Source organism: Bidens hawaiensis, unplaced genomic scaffold (genome assembly GCF_021521415.1).
Source record: "Bidens hawaiensis isolate Kalapana, Puna unplaced genomic scaffold, B.hawaiensis_p1.1 tig00000780_1, whole genome shotgun sequence".
Taxonomy (NCBI): Eukaryota; Viridiplantae; Streptophyta; class Magnoliopsida; order Asterales; family Asteraceae; genus Bidens; species Bidens hawaiensis.
In genome coordinates this window covers 2,695,240-2,719,187 of record NW_027491045.1, presented here as the reverse complement: position 1 = coordinate 2,719,187, position 23,948 = coordinate 2,695,240, and the positions used below count along the sequence as shown (strand labels likewise).

The window sequence follows — 23,948 nt, the reverse complement described above, 5'->3', positions numbered from 1 at the left end:
TGTATCAGAAAAAGGAGCAGCAATTTAAAAATTCTTGCTTATTGAGTATATCAAATAACTAAATACAACAAAAACCTAAAATACAAAAATTGTAGCAATCCCTATCTTAATAATTCATTTCAGAACATTAAACATTAACTTGTCATTTAACCAATTTCGAACACAACATACTTGAAAGACTTGTACAGTTATGTGGGGCCCATGTAAGACGTCTCGTTACTGCTATTTGGTTGATATACCCGTCAAGCGTATAATAAATGGATTTTCCAGATACGTATATTTCATGAGCCAAATTCTGAGTTGACCAGAAAACAAGGTCAACTTGTGAGCTCTTCCATTTTACCCTGTTATTCGTAAACACAGTTGAAAACTATAAACATAAACAAAATGGTAATATATAAAGATTTATATATATATATATATGGTTGGTATCATTTAAGAACTCTAAAAAAGTTAAGAACTCTTAACAACCAAACATTTTTTAAATTTTTTTATATATTAACATTATTTAAGAGTAGTTTTATCATATTTTATATAAAAAAATATATATTACATATATTAATAACAAGTTTACATATTTGTAAATTTTATGTACTAACAAATTTACACACGTGTAAAAAAACATTGATATGTATAAAAACTAATTTTCAAAATTGTAATCGTAAATATAGATATAAAAAATGATAAAACTACACTCAAATAACATTAATATACAAAAAAATTTATAAAAAACGTTAGTTTTCAAGGGTTCGTTCAAGTTCTTAAATACTTTAAGGGGGTGTTTGGTAGAGAGATTTGAGGGTGGAGAATTAGGTTTCTCTTGTTTGGGAGAATTAGGCGGAGAATTGGGCGGAGAATTGGTTTTCTCTGAGAATTGGGTGTAGGCAAAAAGTAGAGAAATCCAATTCTCTCCATTTGGAAGAGAAATGGAATTCTCTCTGCTTCTAAATCGCGTCTCTGCTCTACTCCGTTCGCGTATGATGATGATGATGCTCCGACCGGCGATGGTGATGATGATGCCGACGTCCGGCACGGCGGCCGACGCCGCAGCCACGTCCGTTCGCGTCTCTGAGCCAAAACGAAACCCTAAATCGCGAGGCGGTGTTGCGAGGCGGAACCCTAAATCGCGGTGTTGATGTTGCGCGGCGATGATGATGACGCTCTACTCCGTTCGCGGTGTTGCGACGCGTCTCTGAGCCACCATTTCTCCACCATGATGATGCCGAGGCGGAACCCTAATCACGTCTCTGCTCCCGTTTCTCCACCCATTTCTCTATTGTACCAAACAAAGGAAATGATTGTCAATTCTCCACCCATTTCTATTTCTCTCCAATTCCATTTCTCTCCCATTTCTATTTCCATTTCTTCCCATTCTTTTTCTCTGTACCAAACACCCCCTAACAGTTCTGTAATAATACTCATCCTATATATATATTATATATGGAGAAATACCTGAGAAATGTACATCTCTGCATCAGCTCGCTTAACAAATAGAATTGCATGCATTGCAAGATTAGTTACTTGCTCACCGAGCATAATACCGTCACCAATTTCTTCAAGAACCCTCACCTTAATGTAGGGATCTTTAGGTGGGACCATGTCCTAGATAAACAAATAAATTATGAAAGTTGAAGATTAAATTAGCTCACAATATTCATGGCATGTAACAGCATATGTTTTTAAAACAATATTAAGAACTTACCACAGCCAAATCAAGGTTCACCTCTTTCACGTAAGACTCTAAAGTTGCAGAATGCTTTTCAAAATATTCTTTCTCATCGTTGCTAAGTTTCTCTTTAAGTGCATTAGGGAGATCTTTAATGGCCCATCCCATACTTTGAATAACTTCTGCTCGATTATACCTACAAGAATAATGATAACAATACATCATAAGTTCCACTGGTGATGGAATTATACTATAGAAGTAAACGGTTACAAAGCGATTTACACATAAGCCATGAGACAACGTTTATTCCGGACCAATGAAGCGTGATGAACGAGGGCCCCACAATAATCAGCACTTTTGATTGTCTGGTTGTTGGATCCGGCCATGTTCCTGTTACACATCACGTTAAATTGTTAGAACATAAATAAAACAAAGGATACAAATCATACAACAAAATAAAGTATTACCGATTTAACAAGGCTTGCATATGAAGACCATGCCCGTCACATTCTTCAATGACTTGACCAAATACATCATTCTATATCAGAATGAAACAATAAAAACTAAAGTTAAGAACTTTATTAGATTTAGACACTTCAATGGCATGTTGATCTTGAACCTTAGACTCTAAAACAGTATGATAATTCTAACATTTGACCCCCTTGATGGTTAGCTTAAGTGGTGCACCAAAAAAACGGTTTTGGGTTTCGGGTTGTACCTGATTGGAAAAAAAAAACGGTTCAACCCAATACTAGTAACCTGTCGGTTCTAGTCCACTTTCTAGTTTTGAGCAACAAACCGGTTAGGAACGGTTAATTTAAGAGGTCAAAAACCGGTTGTAGCCGTTAAAAAGTTACCAAAAAAGTAAAAAAAGTAATAGCCATTAATCAACAGCCATACAGCCGTTGTAAATAGATTTTTGAATATTTTACACCGCCACCCCCAAGCTAGTATAGATAGGTAGTGTGTGAGTTGGTTTGATGCCTTGATTACAACACTTCTCAAGCTCTCAAAAAACACAAAACCACTTGAAAAACTCTCCACTTTCAAAACCGTACACATGGCAACCTCTAATGCTCAAAGTACCCTTGGTATGGCCGTTGGTGCCTCCTCCGCCGGTTACTGATCAAACTGATTTTGACCACATTGACCAATAACCTGTTCGGTTAATAACCAGTATTAAAAAAACTGGTTAACCGATTTGTGCACCACTAGTTAGCTACCAACAAACTTACAGTTCATAAGAAAACAATATCTTTGATTTTTACTTAATTTTAGAAAAACTAAAAGATGATTTACATTAAAGCCTGTGAGTTGACCCGGTTCACAGCTCTTAAATTCTTTTAAAAGTAGACCAGCCTTCCTTCCATACATCTTGCAGTTCCAGTAGTCCCTAAACTCTTACACAACTGTAACAAGTTAAAAAAAACCCACATAAGCATTTCATCGAATACCTTATCTACATGAACATGAACCAGCCGAATTCGTCATTATACACATTAAATTAAAGATAATCTAACGTACAAGTATCAATTTTGGGAAAAAGTATACCATTCTGAACATCAAGAATTGAGCATCCAGAAATTATAAGCAGTAATTCAAAAATACCCACATAAGCATTTCATCGAACACCTTATCTACATGAACATAACCTGGCTGAATTCGTCAATATACACAGTAAATCAAAGATAATATAACGTACAAGTATCAATTTTGGGAAAAAGTATACCATTCTGAACATTAAGAATTGAGCATCAAGAAATTATAAGTCAGTAATTCAAAAATACCCACATAAGCATTTCATCGAACACCTTAACTACATGAACAATAAACAGCCGAATTCGTCAACGTATACAGTAAATAAGAGATAATTGAACACACAACTATCAATTTTAACATTCTGAACATTAAGAATTGAGTATCAAGAAATCATAGTCTCATAAACAAATAAATCAAAAAATACCCACATAAGCATTTCATCGAACACCTTATCTACATAAACATAAAATTACCAATTTCACCAACACATACAGTAAATCAAAGATAATTTAACATACAAGTATCAATTTCGGTATAAATCATAACATTCTGAACAAATCATAGCCTCAAAAACATATATATCAGTATGAAACGATACCCATTGCAGATAAAAAAATTAATAATACCCATTGCAGATAAAAAAATTAATAATAATAATAATAATAATACCTGTGATGTATATATTAATGGTGATTAGAAATTGGGGTTATTGATGAACAACGAGATCTGACTACGGGAATTGAACGGTGGATGCTGCGGATGAGATATTATTGTTTTGGATTTTGCTTTTGATTTTCACGAAATATTGGCGGGATGATTTCAACAAAGTGTTCCAATGCTTCATGTTGCTCTTTATATAGAGTTGGATCCGGATCCGGATCTTGCTTGAACTACGGGTTTGGGTTATACCGTGACTTTCTTACTTTCTTTAATGTGAACGCGGGCTATTGTGGGTGGTATTTGGGGCGGTTAAGTGACGTGGAATGGCTTTAAAGCCCGACCCAAAGTGTCAGGGCGTTAAGAGAGGAGTTGGTAATATGTTAACGGATGATAAAGGAGAAAAATGTGGGGCCAATAAGCTTTAACAAGGAAATGAGGGCTTAAAGCATCACAGGGGCTTTAACGGGGCGATATGGGGGTTTTAACGTGGAAACTGGCCTTTAAAGAGAATTGATTGTTAAAGCCCCGCTGACTATGTTGAAGTGATGTAGCACTTAGCTTAGACTTTAAAGTTTCTCAAGAACAACTGGTATAACGAGGAAGGAGTAGTCATAGTCCTTGTTCTCCGAATTAATTTTTCATAAAAAAAACATCAAGAAAAATACAAAGTGTGGACAATTACCCGAGACAAACCGGTGAGAATTCCTCGGATTCAGTGGAAAATTGCCCGAGAAAAACCAAGAGGGAAAAATAAAAGAGGGTTCAGCCTTTTATATTTTTAAACACCATAGGGATGAAAGTGCATGAAGATATTATTTGACACGGCTTTACCGTAATGCTAAAACTATGACAAATGCATCTATTCTCGCTATTTTTTCAAACAAATGGTAAACATTTGACTAACAGTAGGGCTCAAGTTGTAATTAACTACTGTAATGGAGATCGGGGTGAACTCGTGTAATATGACATTGATCACATGGATGCAAATTGTAGTTAACTCTTTGATCTATTATTCTTAAGATTGCCTCACACTTTTTTCTTAATTTAATATAGTGGGCCGGCCCACTCTCCAATCTTGGTTGATTGAAATCGTATATTTTTTCTTTTTTTTTTAAAACACTAGTCATATCTTTAATTAAGACTACAAGTCAATGAACCCACAAAACATGTGTTTTGGATTTGGAGAGTGGAAATAATACAAAATTATAACCTTCAAATTATGAAAAAAATAAACTATAAAATTGTCATAAAAATCCAATGACAACCCATAGAATCAATATTCATCATGTTCATCCCAACGATTACTTCAATCACAAGCTTCTCCATAACCATTGCACATATCAGGATCAAATATATCATATAATTCACAAGCAAAAGGAAAATCAATTGATTAAACATCAAGGCATCAAACAACAAGGTTCCTAAAGCACATGTACATAGCAAACAAATACACACATAAATATATATAAATTTATTATATCTTTATCACACGTTCCCAATAGAAATGGGCACTAAGTCACGTTAAGTATTAGTGACTTATTTTTAATGATGCATCATGTATAAAACTATTGTTTGACACCACATGTATAACATAATTTATGATGCAAATGTTTTTGTACACATTGCATCTTATATCTTTTACATGAAGGAAAAAAATCATAGTTTTGTATTACAATACACCAGTGTACTAAAAACCACAATATAAATAGTGAGACAGTACGCTAACGCTAAAATAAATATTTCAAAACCACCTATTCTAACATTAAGTTACCAGTTTTGGTAACACAAAATTTTTTATGAATTCTTATTTCACACCATGTGCGCACACACATATGAAAGTCGTCACAAACATATAAACGAAGATTTTACATCATACTTGACATTTTTAGTTCTAAGACCCGACTTAAACAAATAATAGGTGATATCAATAAGCATTGCCATCGGATAGAAGTATATTTAATAAACACTTATGATGGATTCAATTAACTATCTGTTGGAATCATATATGTTCCGAAAGCTACTTAAAATATTTCAAGAAAATCTATAAGAAAATATGGATTTTGTGATAGTTAATCCATGTCTGTAGCAAATTTCACTTACTCGTAAATATTGGAAAGTCATAAAGGAAAGTTTATTTGCGAAAACCATCAGTAATTATATAAGGATTATCTACGAGGCCTACGAATATTTATTTTCTTTTAATCTTTTAATGTTTTGTACACCACAGTCACCAACAAATATGTAAAAATTATTTTTCTTTTAAATTTGAGTAAGTTCATATTATGACGATCAAACATGCTTACAAATATTTGTCTATGAGTTATTCGTAGGTAAAAATATGTTTTCTAGCATTTCAAGCTCGCAAAAGTTATGATTGAAGATCGCATGATATTTAATATGATCTACCTAACATTCAAATTGGATAATGCATGATGAACTTCATGCCGTTCATGTTCATAACACAAATTTGAAACAATAATTTTTTTAAAACAACTCACACACTTATTTAATCTATATTTATGAAGGGGTATGCACCCGCCTTAACATCGAGCGGGGCGGGTCAACCCATAAGATATAGACAAGGGGCTTGAAATCAGGATGTCGTGAAGACACAAAGCCAAAACCTATGCGCAAGCGCATGAAACATCTGCGCGTGGCGCATATCACATACGCGCAAGCGCATGAAACATCTGTGAGAATAAAGAGAAGACCTTGCGCATCCCCGGGATAGGCGCATAAAGGCCGCGCGTAAGCGACACACAACAAATGAGACAATAGTCTAATCCAAATCAGGATAAGGACAACCATGATTGTACTCATCAGGCAACCTTCCAGAAGGTATCTTTTAAGGAATAAAGAATGTGCTGATGTTGACAGCTGCCAATGAAGGGTGGACAACTCAGCAAAGCCCATGTGCCACCACGTGATGGCACATGGGTCAGGTGAAATACCTTGGTCAGAGAGTAATCAACGAAAAAGCACCAGGTGTCCTAAGTACACGTGGCACGAAGCAATAGGAGGAGGCCAAAAAGGCCCTAATTGGGTCTGAGCCCAATCATTGGAAACCCTAATACTATAAATACCACACCACCTCCACAGTTGGAGGCAGGCAAGAAAATATATTCTAAGTCCTTTACTCATTTTTACATCCTGATTATCTTCTCCTACAATATACTGATTCTCACACCGGAGGGTTACCCCAAAGAGGACCCCTCTGTCCCTTTCTGAGGGGTAAGCTCACGGTGCTGTTCGTTTTGTAGGTGGAAGAACTCGTATCTCGGAAAACCATCGGTGATATAGCACACTCGTACCCGAGGAATGTTGATCGTATACAAGTAAGTCGATACACGCTTCTTCATTGGCGCCATCACCTGTTACAATGGCAACAAAACTACTATTTCATCAATTTTCTCTTCACCATGGTTTCCGGTGTTCGAAACAATGATCAAGTTCTGGAGGATAATGAGCTTGAGGATGTTAATGAGGGACATCAGGTTCTGAGGGCGTCACGTGACACTGCGCGCACCACCAGTAACCATCCCTTCAACACAACACCTCATAGTCAAACTGAAACTCCCCCAGACGATCTCACGTTCCAAAATCTGACTGGTGCAAAACAAAAAGGACCAATGGGCCCGGAAGTTGAAACCAATGACCCTAAAGAATGGCTCATAAACGAACAACGGCGTTTAATGGACAAATACAATGAGTTGGTAAAACACAAAAAGTTAGCCGATTTAACACAAAGGCTCGCATTTGATAAACAAACCATTCAGGGAACAACAAAAAAGACGAGCGCTGGAAGACGGTCATTCTGTTCACACCGAACAAGCTGATATTAGTGATGAGGAAGAGGTGCACAGCATGAGGAAGACGCGAGATACTCATGCAGGAGGTTCACAGCTTCGCGCACACATGTACATAGCACCTGGAGCCAAAGCTGATATGGATTTATACACACCATACAACCCACAAGCGAAAGAGCAAGTGGACGTAACCACACCATATAGGCCAGCCATCTTGGTAAAACATTCAAAATTCGCTGAGCGCATTGCGAAGGCTCCCATTCAACACAAAACCAAGATGCCAAGTGGTTTAGGCAAGTACGATGGTACAACAGATCCAGATGATTTCTTACAAGGTTTTTATAACACTGGAAACTAAGAAAGCTGGACGATGCCAACATGGTGTCACATGTTTGCTCGCTGCCTCACGGGCGCAGCGCGTGTCTGGTTCGAAAGCTTGCCGACAGGACAAATCGATGGGTTCGAAGAGCTATTGGAAAAGTTCTAGGCTCACTTTGTACAGCAGCGCAGACACACGCGCGACCCCGATGACATCATGCACTGCGTACACAGGAATGATGAAACCATTGAAGACTACATAACTCGTTTCAATCAGGAATCTCTTGCAATTGGAGGCATCACTGAACAACTCTTGCGCGTGGCCTTTATACAAGGTGCGCGCAGTGATCAACTCCGCAGAGCTCTCGTGAGCAGAGAAGGCATGCCAACCACTTGGGCTAAGCTTATGGAAGCATCACGAGTCTTCGCGCGAAATGAAAAACAAATTGCCCAAGACAGAGCAAGAGATAAAGGGCATCAAACAGAAGCACCACGCAACAATGAAAAGAGGCGCAAACAAAACTCCGTATGGTCCAGGTTGCAACAAACCAATTATTCTCCTACAGAAAAGCAAGCGCAACAAAGTTCACCCCAACCCCAAAAAGACATTCTTAATCGCGGGGAAGGTGACAAGAAGGAAGGCGGCAGAGAACCTAACAGACCTCTACCAAGAATATGGACTCCCATCACCAAAACGCCTTCGCAAGTGTTAAGCACAGAGAATGTCCAGTTTAAAAACCCCAGGTCATTACTCCATAAGGGACCACCGAACAGTGGCAAATATTGTGAGTTTCACAAATCCACAGGGCACAACACTGATGCATGCCATCATTTGAAGGATGCGATCGAAAAAGATGTGAAATCAGGCAAGTTGTCTCACCTGGTAAAAAATCCAAGACCAGAGAACGAACAACCAGACGGAGCCTCAGCCAGTAAAAAATTCAAAAGAATCTGTGTAGCTGAAGGAAGAAGGCAAGGGCAAAGATCGAGGAAGAGAAGCGCGCAAATCCAAGGGGATTGGCGCGAGCAAAAATTAATCTTTCCAAGAATCAGAGGAGGCCCGTCTATCAGCAGCCCTCTAGTCATCACTGCACACATCGCTCATTATGAGGTGTCAAGAGTCCTGGTGGACACCGGTAGTGAGTCAGACATCATGTATGAGTAATGTTTCAGGAAGTTGGATCCAGCAGACCAAGCAAGGCTTGAAGTTGTGAGTGCACCAATCTCGGGTGTCTCAAACGAAATTATTCACCCCCTAGGTCAGATACAATTCGAACTAACTATGGGGGATGAGAAGCACAAGTGAGCTGAAATTGTCAACTTCCTGGTCTTGCCCACCACTTCATGCCATAGTATGATATTGGGCAGAGGAACGATTGCCCAATTCAACGCCATACCGTCACCAGCGCATGGCGCGTTGGGGTTCCCAACACCAACAGGAGTAACATTTGTGTACCGAGATCACTTATGCGCAGTAATAAGTATACCTCGAGAGGGGAGAATGAAGCTTCCAGTGGCAAACAACGCGCCAGAGGAATGGATTCTCAACCCAAAATTCCCAGAACAAACAATCACAATCGGAGCTACGATATCAGATGACACAAGAGTGAGAATGAAAAGATTGCTCACAACGTATATGTCAGTCTTCGTGTGGCAACATTCTGATATGACTGGGGTTCCGCGAGACCTGGCGCAACACTCTCTCAACACATTCAAGTCCGTGGAGCCAATTGCTCAAAAGTAAAGAGTCATGGGAGACGAGAAGACAAAGGCCATGAATAAGCAAGTAGAAGATCTACTGTGCGCGAATATCATTCGCCCAATACGATATCAAACATGGGTAGCCAATCCTGTGATGGTAAAGAAGAGCAATGGGTCATGGAGAATGTGCATTGATTTCAAGGACCTCAACAAGGCGTGTCCAAAAGATTGTTACCCCCTCCCAAACATTGACATGAAGGTGGACTCTGTGGTGCCATTTAAGCTCAAATGTTTCCTGGATGCCTATAAGGGCTATCACCAAATTCAAATGGCACCACAGGATGAAGACAAGACTGCTTTCAGAACTGACAAGGGTGTTTTCTGTTACACAAAAATGCCCTTTGGTTTGAAGAATGCAGGAGCCACTTACCAAAGACTCATGGATGCAATTTTCAACGAGCAGATTGGAAAAAACTTAGAAGTCTACGTGGATGATTTGGTGATTAAAAGCAGGGAGGAAAAACAAATGCTCAAAGACATCGAAGAAACCCTTCGGCGCCTAAAGGAAGTAAACATGAAGCTCAACCCGAGCAAATGCATATTCGGTGTTGAAGAAGGGAAATTTCTCGGCGTAATGGTCACCAAGGATGGTTTCAAGGTGAACCCAGAGAAGGTGGAGGCTATCCTCGGCATGCCTTCACCATCCACCATGAAGGAAGTTCAAAAGTTGAATGGTACATTGGTATCAATTAATAGGTTCCTAGCAAACCATGCAAGCAAATCTACCCCATTCATTAACACACTGAGAAATTGCTTAAAGAAAAGCCAATTCAAGTGGACGCCTGAGGCCGAGCAAACTTTCAGTGAGATAAAAGAATGTCTGATAAATCTGCCTGCGCTCACAGCTCCACTACCTGGTGAAACTTTAACGTTGTACCTGTCAGCAGGAGAGCGCGCCATTGGCGCAGTATTATTGGTGGATCGCAAGGGAATCCAAACACCAATTTATTATGTAAGTCGGGTGCTGACAGATCCTGAGACGCGCTACACCATCATAGAAAAGTTAGTTTTATCACTAACGCATGCGTCGCGCAAGCTTCACAGATATTTCAATGGTCATCCTATTGAAGTCCTGACTGATTACAACATCCAGCAAGTCTTGCGACGTCCCGCGCTCTCAGGAAGGCTGACAAAATGGGCGCTGGAATTAGGGGAGCACACGATCACCTATAAGCCTCGTCCAGCAATCAAGGGACAAGTCTTAGCTGATTTCATCGCAGAAATCCCTGAAGGAAAAGTCGAAGAGGCTCAGCGCGAAGTAGACCCTCCGCAAGCCAATAATGAAGAAAACGTTTGGAGATTATTCACTGATGGAGCTTCAAACAACGAAGGGTCCGGCGCAGGCCTCAAACTGGTGGATCCAGAAAATCATGAGTATACTTACGCAATCAGGTTGGATTTCAAGAGCACCAACAATGAAGCTGAGTATGAAGCCCTGCTGACTGGTTTGCGTATCGCGCACAAGTTCGGAGTTAAAAAGCTATAGGCTCATGTAGATTCATACCTGGTAACAGCACAAGTCAATGGCCTTTATGATGCCAAGGAGAACACCATGCCTCTGTATCTAGAGCAGGCGAAGAAACTCACCGAACAATTTGACTTTTTCAGAATCATACACATTCCGCGCAGTGAAAATAAGTCTGCCGACGCGCTAAGCAAGATGGCATCAACCAGCTTCGATCATTTTGGCAAAGATGCCAGGGTGGAAGTAATGAGCAACCCGTTGGTGGGAGCGAAGTCTGTTCTTGTAATTCATACAACACCTTCATCATGGATAACTCCAATAATGGAATTCTTGAAGGAGGGAAAGTTACCAGACGATCGCGCACAGGCGAGGAAAATAAGACACAAGTCGCAGAACTACGAAATGCTCGATGGTACGTTATATCGACGCTCTTATCTTGGACCACTCATGAAATGCCTAGACGCTGAGGAAGCAAGCTATGTGATCAGAGAGATACACAAGGAATCTGTGGAATACATGCTGGCCCGCGCATGGTGATCGCCAAGGCAATGAACGCAGGTTACTATTGGCCAGGCATGTACTTGGACGCGTTAAAAGAGATCCAAAAATGCAAAGAGTGTCAGAGCTATGCGCCAAATACCATGCGGCCAAAGAACAACTTGATTCCGGTGACCTCTGCATGGCCTTTCCACAAGTGGGCAATCGATATTGTGGGTCCCTTACCACAAGCGCCAGGGCGAGTAAAGTTTTTGGTAGTGGCAGTAGACTATTTCACAAAATGGGTTGAAGCCAAGCCACTGGCAAATATTACAGCCGAGGCAATGAAGCAATTTATTTGGAGCCACATCGTATGCCGTTTTGGCCTGCCCATGGAAATCGTGAGCGGCAATGGCAAACAATTCACTGACAGGAAGATATCCAGTTGGTTCAAAGAATTGCACATCAATCAGGTCTTCACTTCAGTATACCACCCTCAAGGGAATGGTCAAGTGGAACGCGCGAACCAAAGCTTGCTGAATGGGCTGAAGAAAAGGTTGGAGGGAGAGTCCCATGCATGGGTCGAGGAGTTACCTAATGTCCTGTGGGCGCACAGGACATTAAGCAAAACCAGCAATGGCGAGTCCCCGTTCAGCCTAACCTATGGAACGGAGGCTATGATTCCAGCAGAGATTGGATGCCCATCCTATAGAGTGCTCATGATGAGTAAGACGGATAACGAGCAAGAAAGGAGGTTGGATCTCAATTTGCTTGAGGGACGCAGAGAGGCGGCTATCATCAGTGAAGCCAAATACAAGAAAAAGCTAGAAAAATACAACAATCAGCGCGTGAAAGAATGCCACTTCAAGAAGAATGATTTTGTCCTTCGGAACAATGAAGCTAGTCGCGCAATACCCCCGGGAAAGATGTCTCCCAACTGGGAGGGACCTTAACAAGTCTCGGAAGAATTGGGAAAAGGCGCATACGCTTTAAAAGATTTAAATGGAAAGAAGATCCCGCGCACATGGAACGCAGCACGACTTAGAAAATGTTTCATGTAAAAGTTGTCAAGTTTGTAATCAAGGCTTTTTAAGCCATTATGAATAATGATACGCTCTATATGCGTTCTATTACCTTTTGCATACATGTTTCACATTTCCCTTTATTAATTTTGAGCAATATGACAACATTGTATTGACATCAAACTAAAAATAAAACGAAGTAAAACATACATGCGCGAGCTTCAAGCTCAGACGCGTTAACGAGTTTTAACTCTAAAACGTCAGGGCCTTAGCCCAATAATATGAGCCTTAGCTCAAATTACTCATAGCATCCATCCTACGTATTGCGCAGCTGGACCATAAAAATACCTAAGCACAACTAAGGCAAAGCACATGCCAAAGCATAGTTGTTAAGGTCTCAGGTCGGGGCCGCGCATGGGATTATAATGGATATAAGCAGAGTAACACATACTGACACGTAAAGGCTAAAAAACTCATTTATAATTCCCTATAATAAATGCACGATAACGTCGCGCAAAAGAGGAATAATGAAATGCCAAGGCACGTGTCAGCATATTCAGAATATCGCAAAAAAAAAAAAACTTGAAATATGACAACCGTTAAGGATTAAGTAAAAATAATTTCCTTATTCAAGTTTCAATGTGTAAGCATACCTTATATTCAACAAGCACACACATGCAATATAAAGAGATGAATTGGGAATGCGCAAGATGCGAATAAGGGAAAAACAAAATTTCATTCCGAAACATAGAAGTTTACAAATTTATAAATGATGAGGTAAAAACTACAAACACAAAAAAAAAAAAAAAAAAAAAAAAAAAACAAGAAGGGCTTTTCAAGTCTCTATGTTAATATCAGCCTCTTCATCTTCCTCATCATTATTTCCTCCCTCAGCATTTGGCGCAGCCCGCTCCTCGTCATCTCCAAACTTACCATAATCAAGCTGTTCGTCTTGAATATAGTCGTCTTCTGTCATGATAGCGTCAGGAGTAGGTCCTTTGGCCACGCCAGAGCCGCTGGCAGAGGTAGCGTTGCCCGCGCCATCATCATTGCCACCAATCCCTTCACATTCATCAAGTAATTTCTTTAAAGCGCCAAGATCGGGCTGGTCAGCAAGCGCGGCTATCTGCAAGTCACAAGGAACAGTATAAGTACAAAAGATTATGAAAATAAGTCAAGTAAACTCATTAAGGTTAAAATACCTGCTCAAGGATGGGAATTGGAGTATTCAAGTACTTCTCCCCCACCTCAGCCATGTCAGCGCAGACAGTGTCAAGCTGATAAGGGTAGTCGGATGGATTCTTCTTTAGCATGCCATATTCATAACCATCCTTAAACCCCTCAGCCCGACCCACCAAGCGCGACGCCGCATTACAGTCCATCACAAGGGTCTGGAACTCGTCTGAATATTTCATGGCATAAGCGCAACGAGTCACACCCTGTGAAATCAGCCAATGACGATCCTGCGCAAGAGAAGAGACAAACGTCTCAAAAGCAGGAATCTGAGAGTTTAACAACTCAACAGTTTCTTTGGCTTGCTTCAGCTCTTCCTTTTCGGACGCCGCCGCCGCCAAGGCCTCTTTCTTCTCTGCTTGCGCAGCAACAAGCTCTTCTTTCAGGCGCGCAACCTCACTTTCCAACAAAGATTTTTCAGTATTAACCTGCGCAATAGTTCGGTCACGCGCCTCCACTGCCAACTCCAGGTCACGCGCTTGATGCGCGTGCTTTGCCGCATCTGCCTCTGCCACTTGCAGTTTCTCTCGCGCAGCTTGCAGCTCAAGCCCGCGCTTCACAAAAGCAGCGTTGGAACTTGCGCGGTTCTCGCTAAGTTCTGCTTGTAGTTTCTCAGCTTTCTCTCGGGCATCAGAAAGATTCCAAGCAGAAATTTTAGCCTCTTGCTTGGCCTCCACAAGGGCATCACGTACCTTTATATAATCATTGCGAAGCTCTTGAGAGGCAGCAAAAAACGCAGACCCAGCAAAAAGGTGGTTATTAAGCAAATCCACGCGAGCGCGGTCCTCTTGAAACCTCCTTTCAGCTGGAGGAACAGAGTGAGCCCAAAATTCTTCACATACGCCCAAGGATTGGAATGAGCTCTCTTCAGTGATACTCCAGCTCGGGCGATATATGTGATCGGCTCCCTACAAACACAAAGCAACGCAAAGAAACGTTTTAGTTATCTAAACACTAATTTGGAAGTCTGCACAGCGGAGCAAAATAAACTTATACCTGAGGCGAACCGGCAGAAAGATTAGCGCCAGCTGATGAGCTCCTGCCTGCCCCATGAGAAAAAGGCTGCGCCACGAAATCTCGTGGCGCTATAGGGCTTACGCAGCCACCATCAGAATTTTCAAAATTAACCTCCTCGTCATCCTCTATAACAGGTCTCTTCTCCTGCGACTTGGAAGAATCAAAAATAGTCTCGCGAGGAGGGCTGCGCGGTGGAGGAGGTGAGGGAGGTCTTGACGCTGTTAGAGTAGCGCGAAATATAGTCTCCTTCTCCTTAGTGATCCCAATGAGGGGAGATTCAGTACTTGTTGGAACAAGAGCAGAACTAACGGCGCCAGCGCTAGCAGTGCCACCAGCAGCTTGTGTGTCAGCTATAATTCCTATGAAAAAACCAACAAGGAGAAATGATTCATGACTTGAACTAAAGGAAAAAATCAGACAATCAAAGCGCAATAAATACCTTGGCGCACCGCAGTCCGCGAATTAAGCATCGCCATGAAGTCCATTTTCCCCCTTTTTGAGGGCAAAACAGAGGACTTCAAAACAATTTTCGGCATAGCCTTGGCACCTTGCTGCGCCTGAGGTTGAGCAACCAACGTTGCCGGCTCTACAAACATTTGAGTGAACAAAGCTTCATTAATAACTCTATCGGAATCACGCTCATAAAACCACAAAATATAAACAAAGTATACCTGTTGGAGAAGACGAAACAGCAGGCGCAGCACCGCTTCCCTTGTCCGCCGCGCGCAGAGATGAGGTGGCAGCACCATACCTCGTGTGGACTGGAGGATTGCCCACACCTTGAGGCAAAGAAGACGAGGAAAACTTGGAAGTAAAACCCTTGGTTTTCTCAAGTCCCTTCACTTGAGTAGGAGGAAGATTCTGGGCAACAGAGGCATCATCTTTTTTCTGTTTTTTACTGGCTCCTGCGCCAGTCTTGCCTTTAGCCTTGCGCTTGAGTTTTCGCGCTTCTGCCTCTTCCTCCTCCCTTTCCTCTTCCACAGGCTCCAACTCATAATTAGCGAGCGCATATACAATACGCGCAACAGAAATGCTAAAACCAAATTTGGTATTCTAAGGGCCTAAACACAAATACAAGGGCTTACCAGGCGCATCGCTGTCAAAGCAAAATTCTAAGTCGACAGGGATGAACATATCATCGAAGCGATCAGGGAAAGCAACTTCCCTAGCGTTCAGGGCGACAGAGCCACCTTCTGTATGCTCGTCATAGGCGGCGTGGATGTATTCCTTGCTTTCTGCATAAAACAAGACAAGTGATATCAGCAAAACGAATTATACTCGCGCAAAATTAATGCAATTAACAAACAACCCACCTGAGCCATCAACATGGATGACAGGCTCAGTCTCGCTGTCAGTCCACCTCTTGTTCATACCAACCCCCACCAACGCTTCCTCGCAAATATTCTTGGCGGGGGATGGTTCAGAAGTTAATTTTTTAACCCACGCGCCAGATGGATTCTTAAGAACGTCATCATCCGCGGGCGCGGAAGTAATCGCGCGCATGGTCATACGAATGGGAATAACACCAGCCTTGATATAAAAGAATTTTTCAGCCCAGTCATGAAGGCTTTTGAAGGTAACAGTGCAGCACTTAACCTTCTGACTACGCGGTGTGCATGAGAACCAAGAATCTTGGATTTTCGGCTTATAAAAAAATTGAAAACGCCGAGGGGTGGGCTCCTCGCGCTGAGCTTTGCACATGAACTCAAAATGAGTCATGCGCACTATTCCACTGGGATGGACTTGAGATATATGAATCCCGTAAAATTGGAGGAGCGCACCTATTAACCTCGTCATCGGAAGACGAAGATTACAGCGGGTGAAAAAGTGAGAATATAAAGAGATATAGCCGGCGGGAGGATCCGCCGCCGTCTGCCCGGCTGCCGGGAGCAGACAACCATACTCAGGGAGAAAGCCCTGAGAAGCAATGAGACTATCAAGCTCAGGCTGTTTCAACTTGCAGGGGATCTCGTCCCATCTTTTCGCCGTTTTATTCTTTCCCCCCTCCTCCGACGAAGCCTCGGCAACCCGAATACCCTTGCCGGTTTTCTTCAAAGTAGACATAACCACTGATTTTACACGGCCTTTACTAGGGGAAATTGTGGTGTCTGGGTTATCAGACATACAATTGCGAATCGAACAGTATGGTTACTTTAAGCACATAATTCAGGGACGAAGACGAAAGCTCTTAATCGGAATGTAAATGATAGGCAAAAGCTCTGAAAATGACAGTGGAGATGAAGAAAAAACCGTTCAAAAGGTTTGGTTTTATAGGCCCAGGGGAGAGAAAGAGAAACAAGTAATAATCAGATATACGCTCAGGCGCCCCCACTCGCAGGCGTAGGCCAACATAAGCGCGACACGTGTTCCTGACACTGCATGAGGAGACGTGAAAGGCCACTGTAGCACCTCGAGCACACGAAAGGTCTGACACATAACGTCTCTATCTCTGATGCATGTCAACACCAACCAACCATGTGCATTGACGATTCGTTTTAACCAAAGGGATGGAATTTCGCGCAACGCGCGTACAAGAAAAGAAAAAGAAAAAATAAGCCCTATTGAAAAAGCAAACTATTAAGTCTAATATCTATCTTACCTCGCTCGCGCGAGACAAGACACACATTAGACTGGGGGGCTTGAAGGGGTATGCACCCGCCTTAACATCGAGCGGGGCGGGTCAACCCACAAGATATAGACAAGGGGCTTGAAATCAGGATGTCATGAAGACACAAAGCCAAAACCTATGCGCAAGCGCATGAAACATCTGCGCGTGGCGCATATCACATACGCGCAAGCGTATGAAACATCTGTGAGAATAAAGAGAAGACCTTGCGCATCCCCGGGATAGGCGCATAAAGGCCGCGAGTAAGCGACACGCAACAAATGAGACAATAGTCTCAGGATAAGGACAACCATGATTGTACTCATCAGGCAACATTCCAGAATGTATCTTTTAAGGAATAAAGAATGTGCTGATGTTGACAGCTGCCAATGAAGGGTGGACAACTCAGCAAAGCTCATGTGCCACCACGTGATGGCACATGGGTCAGGTGAAATACCTTGGTCAGAGAGTAATCAACGAAAAAGCACCAGGTGTCCTAAGTACACGTGGCGCAAAGCAATAGGAGGAGGCCAAAAAGGCTCTAATTGAGTCTGAGCCCAATCATTGGAAACCCTAATACTATAAATACCACACCACCTCCACAGTTGGAGGCAGGCAAGAAAATATATTCTAAGTCCTTTACTCATTTTTACATCCTGATTATCTTCTCCTACAATACCTGATTCTCACACCGGAGGGTTACCCCAAAGAGGACCCCTCTGTCCCTTTCTGAGGGGTAAGCTCACGGTGCTGTTCGTTTTGTAGGTGGAAGAACTCGTATCTCGGAAAACCATCGGTGATATAGCACACTCGTACCCGAGGAACGTTGATCGTATACAAGTAAGTCGATACACGCTTCTTCAATTTAACAACGAAGCTTAAGCTCTCAATCTAAAAAGAAAACACCATTTAAATTACTAACATATAATTAGGCTAAATGAATTAAACTAATAAGATGACAAGAGGTGCATAATAGTATTATTACTTCATATAGAATGCCAAATAACTATTATAGTAATATACAAGATAAAATAATAAAGATATAACAATGTTCTTAATACTTCCAACTTCAAACACACAAATATCAGTTCTTCACACTTGAACAAACTTTCTTACTTGCTGCTGTTGAGCATGATCTAACCATCGCTCCGGCAATCGGTATCACTGGAAGAACATCACAGTTACATATTTCAATCATGAATCCGTCTGGATCATGAAAAAACAACTGATCAACATAGATTCCGTCTTCCTCCACCCGTTGTCTCGTGTATTTTATTGCCATTTCTTTCAACTTCTTCTCCACATATCCAATGTTTTCGCTCTGTGTACACAGTTTCACACTATGTTAATCACTCATGCGAAACCATCAAATTCTACATTCAAAATATTAATATCATGACATCACGTTCTAGACTTAGTTTTGCTAGTAAAAAAGGTGCCTTCTGTATTGATGCAAACACTTCTTTTAATAAAATATATTTCAACTGAGACTTTTAGTGTAATTACCTGGAAGGAAATATGATTATCTCTAGGATTAATTTCGGTTTTCTTTGGAACTTTATCTGGGTCTTCGAATTGAATTAAATGCATCCCAATTCCATAGCTAAAAAGCCTGAAATCATCAAATAATTTAAAAAAGAAATAGAACATTCAGTTTTGCTATTCGAAAGAGCTAGCAACACAACTTGTTGCATGTTTCGATGTAGTATTTGTTTATAGTAAAATAAGAATACACAATTTGATAAAATTAAATGAAAGAATTACCAAGCACCATTAAACTCAAGATTTCCAAGTCTTTTAACTTGAACAAAACCAAGAATTTTGGTGTAAAAATCGACTGATTCTTGGACCGAACGACACTGAATAGAGATATGATTCAAAGACTTGAGAAGTAGTGGATTTGTAGCAATTTCCTTCATCTTGATCAAGATTTGTTTAATAATTTTATTTTTGATATTTGGGGGGGTTTTGATCAAATAGAATGTTAACACAAGTGAAGAATGTAGTAAGATGGGCGGGTAGTATATTATTATGTGTTTAAATGAGAAGGGATGGATTTTAAAGGCAAAAGGAATAATAAGTTTGTGTGATTTTGTCCATATTGAAGAATGATGAACGACTCATCTTGTTTATTTTTTATGTACTTGACATGAACATAGGTAAAAATAGTAACACGTTTTAAATGATATATATTTTTTTAAATTCTATAGACGAAAATTGTTTTTTTTCATAAAATGTTGAGTTTCATAAAGTCCATCTCGAACATGATACAAGTTTTTTTTTCTTTTTTTTTTTGCATTTTTATTTTTTGTAGACGCTTAAGAGAGGCAACCACATAAACAAGATCATTAAAACCAAATCATGCTTCTTCGAACCAGAATCCAACTTGTTTTTGTTTATTTATCTTCAAAGGACCCGCCAAGTAGCAGCATAATAGTTTCCAGAACCCGTCTTTTTTTTCTTTTTTTTAAGCTACACGAATCCATCCAAAAAACACAAAATCTTTAGGCATCTACGAATTCAAAAAAGACAACTATAACCACTTAGCCATCACCAGATGTCTTTATGCTTGCAAACATGACGAGAAGAGAGTGTATCGTTAAGTCGTTAACATAAGTAGTGCTTGTGTGGAGGTGCCCGTTCTGTCTCCAAACGCAAATGGTCTTAGTATGGAACGTATAGATAGTGAGGATAATCATGATTACCAAAGGGGAGCATGTATAAGTGTCTCAAACTATAGTAATACGTCTAATACATAATAGTTATTCATTTGTTTTTTAAGCTATTTAATTGGTCTAACTTCGATTATTAAAAAAGCACGCGGGTGAAGACGAGAGTTCCACTTTCTTATCCATTTAAACGCGTCACATAAGCTATATATTAAACTTCCACTTATTCTTTGTAAACACTCATTTTATTTTTCAATGTTACGTCCACTTCAAACATCTTTCTGTTTTTACGTCATCACCAATTTTAATTTTCTTTATTTAGCACAAATATATATTTTTCAAAATCTTAATTGTTCGAAATATCATTATGCGTATAAATATAAAATATTTTAAATTAAATACATATGAAAAATACAAAAACTAATAACAAAAAATTACATTAAGATTTAAAATTACACACGAGGCTATGGCCCAGGGGCGTAGCCAGCCTTAGGGGAATGGGTTCGGCCGAACCCGTACAAATTTTTTTTTTAATGTTATATATTAGTGCATTTTGACATCGAACCCGTAAAATTTCAACATCGAACCCGTAGAAAACCCAAATATAAGTGGTAAACAGTCGGTCTTTTGTCCCTAAAAAATTTTCGAACCCGTAGGAATAAATTTCTGGCTACGCCACTGCTATGGCCTATGGGTCCAAAGAACTTATCACGCTTTTAAATGAGGAAAACCCATTTTTTTGGTGATTTTTGCCTATACTTGGATGTGACGCCGTGATTAAATCTTTCTCGTCTTCAATGCTCCTGCGACCCCTTAACCTTTTGTTGTAGACACAGTTGAAATTCTTATCTTTTTTGTGTAATTATTTGAATTAAGTTGATGGATGTACGGTTGGTGTGGCCGGATTGATAAGTGAAGTGATCAATGATTACTTTCCAAAACGAGTAGTGATTTTGTTGATTTGCATCTTCTAGGTCCTCTTATATCAAGACTCACACCTTGGCTAAATTCACCTCCCCTTGCTCGTTCCATGATATTAACTTCTTGCTAGTTCCTCCCCATGTTTTTGTTTTATTTTTGTGGATCCAGATTTGGTGACTTGTAGGATTGTTCATTGGATAGGTCGCTTTGTTCAGTGATGTCTAAATCTTAGGACTCTTGGTGTTGACAGTAGTTGGTGTAGTTAGGGTTTTGAGATTGTTGTAGGTTTTGGGAGCCATTATACGGATCAAGTGTTGACTCAAAAAAAATGTTGACAAATCCCGAAGATTGGCTCGGGAATGAAGAGGGTGGTGTTGGTATTTGAGATTGTTGTGCAAAGTTTTGATTTACAATCCCTAAAAAAATTTGATTTAGTTTTTTTTTTCTTTGTATCTATTTCATCCCTAGCAAATTTACCTTAAATTCATAATTTATTATAGCATCAATTTTCAATCCGTAAGCAATCATCTTCCTTCATTCACAATTTCTCTTGTTAAAAACTTTCGAAACAAAGCATAGGTTTTGGACCTTTCGCCAACACAAACACGAATTCTTGAACAATTGATTTTTATTTTTATTTTTTTGCAACAAAAATGATTCATATTTGTAGATCGAAACACACAAAGTTTGAACAAGTGGAGATCACTGGTGGTTCACACAAATAAGTATTCACTCGTTAGAATAGTGTGATGATGAATTATGAATTAGGGATTCAATATTAATTTGCAAAATTGGTGGAGAGGAAACCGAAATTAGAAAAGAACAAAATCAGTTTTTTGGAATTGTTGTCAAAACTACGTAGTTTTGATGGTTTCACATGTAAGGTTAAATGCTTAACAACCTCATATTCACTTTCCCCAACATATAAAATGAATTAAATGACTAAGACGATAAGAGGTGCATTTATTACATCATATAGAATGCCAAATAACATTATAGTAATATACAAGATAAAATAATAAAGATATAACAATGTTCTTAAATCTTCACACTTCCAACTTCAAACACACAAATATCAAACGTTATAATACAACTAGTTCTTCACACCTGAACAAACTTTCTTACTTGCAACCGCTGAGCATGATCAAACTATTGCTCCCGCAATCGGTATCACTGGAAGAATATCACAGTCGCATATTTCAATCGTGAACCCATCTGGATCATGGAAAAACAGCTGATCAACATAGATTCCACCTTCCTCCAGCCGTTGTCTTAAGTATTTTATTGCCATTTCTTTCAACTTCTTCTCCACATAATCAATGCTTTCGCTCTGTGTATACGAATTTACACTATGTTAATCAGTCATGTAAAACCATCAAATTCTACGTTCAATATGTAAATGTTACGACACGACGTTCTATGAATGTTATTTTCAAATGACTTAGTTTTGCTATCCAAAAAGGTGACTTCTGTATCGATATAAACACTACTTTTTAATAAAATATATTCTAACTGAGACTTTTAGTGTATGATTACCTGGAAGGAAATATGATTATCTTTAGGATTAATTTCTGTTTTCTTTGGAACTTTATCCGGGTCTTCGGATTGAATTAAATGTATCCCAATTCCATAGCTAAAAAGCCTGAAACCATCAAGTAATTAAAAATAAACAGAGCATTTAGTTTTGCTATCCAAAAGGGCTAGCGGCGCAACTTGCTGCCTGTTTGCCTTCTATTTCGACGTGAAAGAAAATATCTATAGTAGAAGAAATGAATAGTATTTTTTATAGGAAAATATAAAATAAGAATACACAATTTGATTAGAATAAATTAAATGAAAGAATTACCAAGCACCAACAAAGTCAAGATTTTCGGGTCTCTTAACTTGAACATAACCAAGAATTTTGGTGTAGAAATCGACTGATTCTTGGACCGAACGGCACTGAAGAGAGAAATGATTAAAAGACTTGAGAAGCAGCGGATTTGCATCAATTTCCTTCATTTTGATGAAAATTAAGTTAATAAATTTAGTTATTATTTGTGTGTGTGTGTGTGGGGGGGGGGGGGGGGGGTGATCAAATAGTATGTTTGATGTAACACAAGTGAAGAATGTATTAAGATGGGCGGGTAGTATATGTGTTTAAATGAGAAGTGGCAGAGGCTGGATTTATAAAGGCAAAATAAATAATAAATTTTGTCCATGTTGATGAATATTGACAACTATGTGGAATCTGGACAAGTCATCTTGTTTATTTTTTCTGTACTCAACATGAACATAGGTAAAAATAATAACACGTTTTACATGTTAAAAAAATATCTATAGACGAAAATTGTTTTTTTAATAAAATGTATAGAATTTCATAATGTTGATCATAAGTTATTAAGTTTAGTTGTCATGTTATACAAAGTCCATCTCATACATGAAAGTTTATTTTCGTATTTTTATTTTCTGAAACAACTTCACGTAGACGCTAAGAGGGACACCAACATTAACAAGATTGTTAAAAACCGAATCATGCTTCTTCAAACCGGAGCCAAACATGTTTTTGTCTCTGTATTTCCAAAGGATCCACCAAATAGACATAATAATAGCTTTCATAACTCGTCTTTTTTAAAAGACATGCGGGTGGAGATGAGAACGAGTTGCCCGTTTTGGAGAAAACTGCGGATAGGTTCGTAGAGGTCTACCCGCCAGGCCATGAGATTTTAAGCGCCACTCGGCCAGGTAATGAGTTCTTTAATCCTCGTCCTCTTCATGCTCACACTTCTGCTGGAATTCTTCTGATCTTG

The 23,948-nt window shown here is 39.7% G+C and overlaps 2 protein-coding genes and 1 pseudogene across 3 annotated transcripts; all 3 read right to left on the bottom strand.

Annotated features, from left to right (window-relative positions):
- Nucleotides 1–26: 26 nt before the first annotated feature.
- LOC143536901 (uncharacterized) lies at nucleotides 27–3,803 on the bottom strand. Its single transcript, XM_077030787.1, has 6 exons — nucleotides 2,966–3,803; nucleotides 2,134–2,204; nucleotides 1,949–2,056; nucleotides 1,703–1,862; nucleotides 1,453–1,602; nucleotides 27–344 (listed from the first exon to the last, which is right to left on the bottom strand). The coding sequence occupies exons 1-6, from the start codon at nucleotides 3,038–3,040 to the stop codon at nucleotides 318–320; spliced, it is 591 nt and encodes a 196-aa protein (XP_076886902.1). The 5' UTR covers nucleotides 3,041–3,803; the 3' UTR covers nucleotides 27–317.
- Nucleotides 3,804–18,653: 14,850 nt separating this feature from the next.
- On the bottom strand, nucleotides 18,654–19,497 carry LOC143535697 (glyoxylase I 4 pseudogene; annotated as a pseudogene). The gene is made up of 3 exons (XR_013135751.1): nucleotides 19,334–19,497; nucleotides 19,076–19,181; nucleotides 18,654–18,890 (listed from the first exon to the last, which is right to left on the bottom strand). The product of XR_013135751.1 is annotated as a glyoxylase I 4 pseudogene (transcript).
- Nucleotides 19,498–22,131: 2,634 nt separating this feature from the next.
- Nucleotides 22,132–23,160, bottom strand: LOC143536893 (glyoxylase I 4-like). The gene is made up of 3 exons (XM_077030782.1): nucleotides 23,006–23,160; nucleotides 22,696–22,801; nucleotides 22,132–22,489 (listed from the first exon to the last, which is right to left on the bottom strand). The coding sequence occupies exons 1-3, from the start codon at nucleotides 23,158–23,160 to the stop codon at nucleotides 22,304–22,306; spliced, it is 447 nt and encodes a 148-aa protein (XP_076886897.1). The 3' UTR covers nucleotides 22,132–22,303.
- Between the last annotated feature and the right edge of the window lie 788 nt (nucleotides 23,161–23,948).